Below are 2,375 nucleotides of genomic sequence, written 5' to 3'. Positions count from 1 at the left end.
ATATATATATATTGTGTGTGTGTGTGTGTGAAAATTCAATTATTTAAATTTATATATTTAGTATTTTTTTTCTTTATAAAGTGAACTATATCAACCAAATATTCTAGGTTCGGTTCAATTTTTTTGGTTTAAACAAATTAATTCACACCCCTATCTAGGGCTTAAAACATAAAAGGCGGATTAGAATATTGTTTTTGGGAATGTAACTAACTTGGTTTTATTTTAACTATGGGGAATCAAAGTTTCATATGAATACAAACCCTTGAGTTAATTACATCTTAGGTTCAATGTCAAGAATGCTATCAATTAAAGAAGTTAATTGTGCTTTGATTCGTGGCTAGAGGTTTTAAATTTTTCGGCGTTAGGAAAAAAAAAATCCAAATTTTATGCAAAAGTATTAACTCTTGAGAAAAATAGGATGAATAAATAAGATGAACCATGAAGTAATCATAAGGGATCAAGCAAAGACAGAACACAAAAACTTACATCATTCGACTTAAATAAGGAAGCTCGTCAACCCTTCCCAATTCCCAAGTACACCCACAAATAATAAACAAGCCCAAAACAATATTCCCACATACAAGTTTACCTTTCAATAGATAGTCACCGAGATAAAGTCGGTCAAAATCCATGTTTATGACCAAACGAAGATTGAAATCTTACAGTCTTCAATTTTTTGTCGCTCAACCATATCGAACTTTTGTGAGTCAACCATTTTTACACATTGCCCGATATGGATCGAAGAAGCCAAGTTTCATAGGCTCGAAAACTAATATGAACCATTCGATCATAGACAAACTACGGATGGTGGAACACAAAGAACCAAGTTTAACCAAAATATTAGTAGATGAACATCTACTATAATTTCAGAAAATTTTATTTCACTTTCAATATGAGCCTATTTTTTAAACAGATCCTACCTTTAATACCTTTAATACCTTCATTCCATTTGAAACGTCAAACCGTTTGTATGCATCGTGATATTCATGTCATCCAACAAATTGATTTATTATAAGATCTTAAAACCACATAAAACAAACTAACAAAGTTGGTTCCAGAGCCTCTCAATCATACAAAAGTGCGCATGAGATTAATCACAAAGGTTCATAAAAGGTTGGAAGATTTACATACATACCAATCAATTCGTATGTATTTACATATCTAGCAGTTCAATTCCTTAACATATATGTCACCTTACCTATGCATCAGAAGGCATGTTTCACTTTTGAATGTTAAAATGGTGGTGTTTTTGAAGTGATGTGAAATATTTGAGTGGAACAAAATGTAAAAAAGCAAAAATTTAGATGTTAGAAATGTAAATACATAGTAATCGGGTGGTATGTATGCAACTATTGGTGCTCACCTCGCATTTGAAGTAGCTCCTCCTCCGACCTGCACTGCAAAAACGAAACGACACTCATAAATCCCTCAAAATCACTACAATCTACATCACTTTCTCCCCTGTTGAACTCTTCCTCACCAGAAAATAGGCGAATCCGTCTCCGTCGGGAGAATATCGAGGTACGGTCGCCACGAGGAGGCGACACCCATGGCCTTCTCTCTTAGAAGGAACAGCGCGATGGCGACCCATGGTTTCAACCCGAGGGTCACGGGTCCAATTTCCGAAACCGATACTGTGTTGGTGTCGATCCAGAGCTTCTTAGGAATCTCAGCAACCACTTCATTCCGCAGCATGTCACGCTCAGCCATAAGCCCTAGGCCTTCCGGCACGAGAGCAGGCCTCACCGGCGGCGGAGGCTGCGGAATGGCGCCGCTCTCGCGGAGCCATCGCCAGAAGTCGGAGATTGCGGAATCGGATGGAAAGGGTGCGGCGACGGCGGCGAAGGCTGCGGCGAGTTTAATGTTTCTTTGTTGGAGTTTGGTTGGGGAATGTCCAGAGAAACTGAAGGCGGGGATGGGAGTAGAGGAATGGGGGAAAGAGAGAGGAGATGGAGGATGGAAGGAGAGGTGGAGCAACGCCATCGTTAGCTGCTGCGCAGCTGCTGATTTGCTTGTTTCGCAGAGAGATCAGAGATAAGCATGGATAGTATATCCGCTTTATGTCCGCTACGAGCCGAACACGAGTGAGTCATGTTCAGCGGCTCGTTCAAGCTCAAAAATTGTATTTGTGTTCGGCTCATTTGCTTAACGAGCAGAACACGAGCTGTTTATGAATAAAGAGTCCTTTTAACAGCCCTAATCATTTAATTATAAGATGATAGGAATTTGAGCAAGATTTAAAAATTATTATTTATATTAGAACATCATTTGAATCTAATTTAAAAATTTTTATTCTATTTTCGTAATCAATATTTTAATTATTTATAAATCTTTGTAGCTTGCAGTCAATTAGATTTTTTTAAAATACTACTTTT

At 37.8% G+C, this 2,375-nt stretch overlaps 1 protein-coding gene across 2 annotated transcripts in view; it reads right to left on the bottom strand.

The window, feature by feature from the left end:
- Positions 1–2,079, bottom strand: part of LOC110025947 (fructose-bisphosphate aldolase-lysine N-methyltransferase, chloroplastic) — a 16,447-nt gene extending 14,368 nt beyond the window's left edge. For both annotated transcript variants that reach the window (XM_020726647.1, XM_020726648.1), the window contains exons 1-2: positions 1,481–2,079; positions 1,364–1,392 (exon numbers count right to left, since the gene is read on the bottom strand). In XM_020726647.1, the coding sequence (XP_020582306.1) occupies positions 1,364–1,392; positions 1,481–1,983 (532 nt within the window). In that variant the 5' untranslated portion in view covers positions 1,984–2,079. The remainder of the gene's footprint in view (positions 1–1,363; positions 1,393–1,480) is intronic.
- Positions 2,080–2,375: the final 296 nt, after the last annotated feature.

This window comes from Phalaenopsis equestris, unplaced genomic scaffold (genome assembly GCF_001263595.1).
Source record: "Phalaenopsis equestris unplaced genomic scaffold, ASM126359v1 Scaffold000343, whole genome shotgun sequence".
NCBI classification, from domain to species: domain Eukaryota; kingdom Viridiplantae; phylum Streptophyta; class Magnoliopsida; order Asparagales; family Orchidaceae; genus Phalaenopsis; species Phalaenopsis equestris.
This window is presented reverse-complemented; position numbering and strand designations above follow the sequence as displayed.